This window comes from Mesoplodon mirus (genome assembly GCF_964341445.2).
Source record: "Mesoplodon mirus genome assembly, chromosome: 3".
Taxonomy (NCBI): domain Eukaryota; kingdom Metazoa; phylum Chordata; class Mammalia; order Artiodactyla; family Ziphiidae; genus Mesoplodon; species Mesoplodon mirus.
Genome location: NC_138978.1, coordinates 104,019,998 through 104,022,813, shown reverse-complemented (window position 1 = coordinate 104,022,813; position 2,816 = coordinate 104,019,998). Strand labels below are relative to the sequence as shown.

General features: G+C 56.4%; 1 protein-coding gene across 1 annotated transcript; it reads left to right on the top strand.

Annotated features, from left to right (window-relative positions):
• Positions 1 to 203: 203 nt before the first annotated feature.
• On the top strand, positions 204 to 2,580 carry KCNA3 (potassium voltage-gated channel subfamily A member 3). Its single transcript, XM_082614099.1, has one exon. It carries the CDS (start codon positions 231 to 233, stop codon positions 1,971 to 1,973), a length of 1,743 nt encoding a protein of 580 aa, XP_082470225.1. The 5' UTR covers positions 204 to 230; the 3' UTR covers positions 1,974 to 2,580.
• The last annotated feature ends 236 nt before the right edge of the window (positions 2,581 to 2,816 follow it).

The following is a 2,816-nucleotide window of genomic DNA, read 5'->3' as shown; positions in this document are numbered from 1 at the left end:
GGAATCCGGAGGGGACGCGGAGGGGCGGGCGCGCGCCCCGCGGAGGAGGGAGGAGGAGGGCTGAGGAGGCGTCTCTTTGGAGGAGCCCGGCGGACAGCGCCAGACCGAGATCGAGCCTCGCGGCAGCTACAGCAACAGGCGGCGGGCTCGGCGGGAGGCGGAGGCGGCGAAGGGGCGGGGAGCGCGAGGAGGAGCGAGCCGGCCCCGCGCCGCCGCCTGTTCCCCGCCGCATGGACGAGCACCTCAGCCTCCTGCGCTCGCCGCCGCCGCCGCCCTCCGCCCGCCACCGCGCCCACCCGCCGCAGCACCCCGCGAGCGGCGGCGGCGGCGGCGGCGCCCACACGCTGGTGAACCCCGGCTACGCAGAGCCCGCCGCGGGCGCCGAGCTGCTGCCGGACATGACGGTGGTGCCCGGGGACCACCTGCTGGAGCCGGAGGCGACCGACGGCGGCGGGGACCCGCCTCAGGGCGGCTGCGGTGGCGGCGGCGGCTGCGACCGTTACGAGCCGCTGCCGCCCGCGCTGCCCGCCGCCGGCGAGCAGGACTGCTGCGGGGAGCGCGTGGTCATCAACATCTCGGGGCTGCGCTTCGAGACGCAGCTCAAGACCCTCTGCCAGTTCCCGGAGACTCTGCTGGGCGACCCCAAGCGGCGCATGAGGTACTTCGACCCGCTCCGCAATGAGTACTTCTTCGACCGCAACCGGCCCAGCTTCGACGCCATCCTCTACTACTATCAGTCCGGGGGCCGAATCCGCCGGCCGGTCAATGTGCCCATTGACATCTTCTCCGAGGAGATCCGCTTCTACCAGCTGGGCGAGGAGGCCATGGAGAAGTTCCGCGAGGACGAGGGCTTCCTGCGGGAGGAGGAGCGGCCCCTGCCCCGCCGAGATTTCCAGCGCCAGGTGTGGCTGCTCTTCGAGTACCCGGAGAGCTCCGGGCCGGCCCGGGGCATCGCCATCGTGTCCGTGCTCGTCATCCTCATCTCCATCGTCATCTTCTGCCTGGAGACGTTGCCCGAGTTCCGCGATGAGAAGTACTACACCGCCTCGCCGTCGCAGGAGCTGTTCGAGACGGCCAGCAACAGCACGTCGGGGGCCCCCGCGGGAGCCTCCAGCTTCTCGGATCCCTTCTTCGTGGTGGAGACTCTGTGCATCATCTGGTTCTCCTTTGAGCTGCTGGTGCGGTTCTTCACTTGCCCCAGCAAAGCCACCTTCTCGCGAAATATCATGAACCTGATAGACATTGTGGCCATCATCCCTTATTTCATCACTCTGGGCACCGAGCTGGCTGAGCGACAAGGCAATGGACAGCAAGCCATGTCCCTGGCCATCCTGAGGGTCATCCGCCTGGTGAGGGTCTTCCGCATCTTCAAGCTCTCCCGCCACTCCAAGGGGCTGCAGATCCTGGGGCAGACGCTGAAGGCTTCCATGCGGGAGCTGGGGCTGCTCATCTTTTTCCTTTTTATTGGGGTCATCCTTTTCTCCAGCGCGGTTTATTTTGCGGAGGCAGACGACCCCACTTCAGGTTTTAGCAGTATCCCTGATGCCTTCTGGTGGGCTGTGGTAACCATGACGACCGTAGGTTACGGTGACATGCACCCAGTGACCATAGGGGGCAAGATTGTGGGGTCACTCTGTGCCATCGCTGGTGTCTTGACCATTGCTTTGCCAGTCCCTGTGATTGTTTCCAACTTCAATTACTTCTACCACCGGGAGACAGAAGGGGAAGAGCAAGCCCAGTACTTGCACGTGGGCAGTTGCCAGCACCTCTCCCCTTCAGCCGAGGAGCTCCGGAAAGCGAGGAGTAACTCGACTCTAAGTAAGTCGGAGTATATGGTGATCGAAGAGGGGGATATGAACCATAGCGCTTTCCCCCAGACCCCCTTCAAAACGGGCAATTCCACGGCCACCTGCACCACGAACAATAATCCCAACTCCTGTGTCAACATCAAAAAGATATTTACCGATGTTTAATATATGAAACAAGTGACATGCTGTGCCCAGTATTGTGTGGAACGTGCCCCCTTGGTCTGTGTATGCCCTTGTTTTATACATTTCCAGACCATTCATCAAGGAAAGGACATGAAGAAGTGGAAAGCACACTTCATTCTCCCTCTCCCTACTGCTTCATACTGAAACAGGTGTCTGTTTTGCAAGTGGGCTGCATTCTCTCAGCTCTCCTTTTTTTTCTCTCTCCCTCTCTTAATATTTCGAACAACAAACTTACTTTAAACTTGATTTTACAGAGCACATGCTCTGTAAAAAAAAAAAAAAAGACAAAAAAGAAAACCAAACAAAAAAACTGTACATCCTGAAAGGAAATGAAACTAAAGAACAGAGTAACTGTCTAACCTCAGAATCCAAAGGCAGCTGTTTCTTTACTAAGTAAAGCAGGCACATACTTAAAGGATGCTTCGCTGTGATGGACCCATCAACATTATTGAATATTTAGTTCAATTGCCAACACTGTGGATAGGTGGATGAAAAGTCTATTTAGAACAATGACTTGTAAACGCACCGTAAGTTTATTTGTTTTCAACTGGAATTTCTATTTGGAAGCCCCCCTCTCGGAATTTTAAGGATCTCTACAACTTTGAACTAAGGGAAATGCCCAAGATGTCCCGATCTGACTAATTAGTTTAACTCTTTGGGGCTTGTTAAGCATTTCGAAAGTATTAGACTAAGAGATTCCTATGAAATTCTGTATGCATTCTAGCTAACATCTATCAAAGTCTAGAAACAGATGTTTTCAGTGCTGCTGAGAGAAACAAAAAATTCCCTAATGCATCTGAGAGATAAGCTTCTGCAGTATCACAA

Coding starts and splice junctions, on each gene's coding strand:
- KCNA3 (XM_082614099.1), top strand. CDS start 231: ATGGACGAGCACCTCAGCCTCCTGCGCTCGCCGCCGCCGCCGCCCTCC.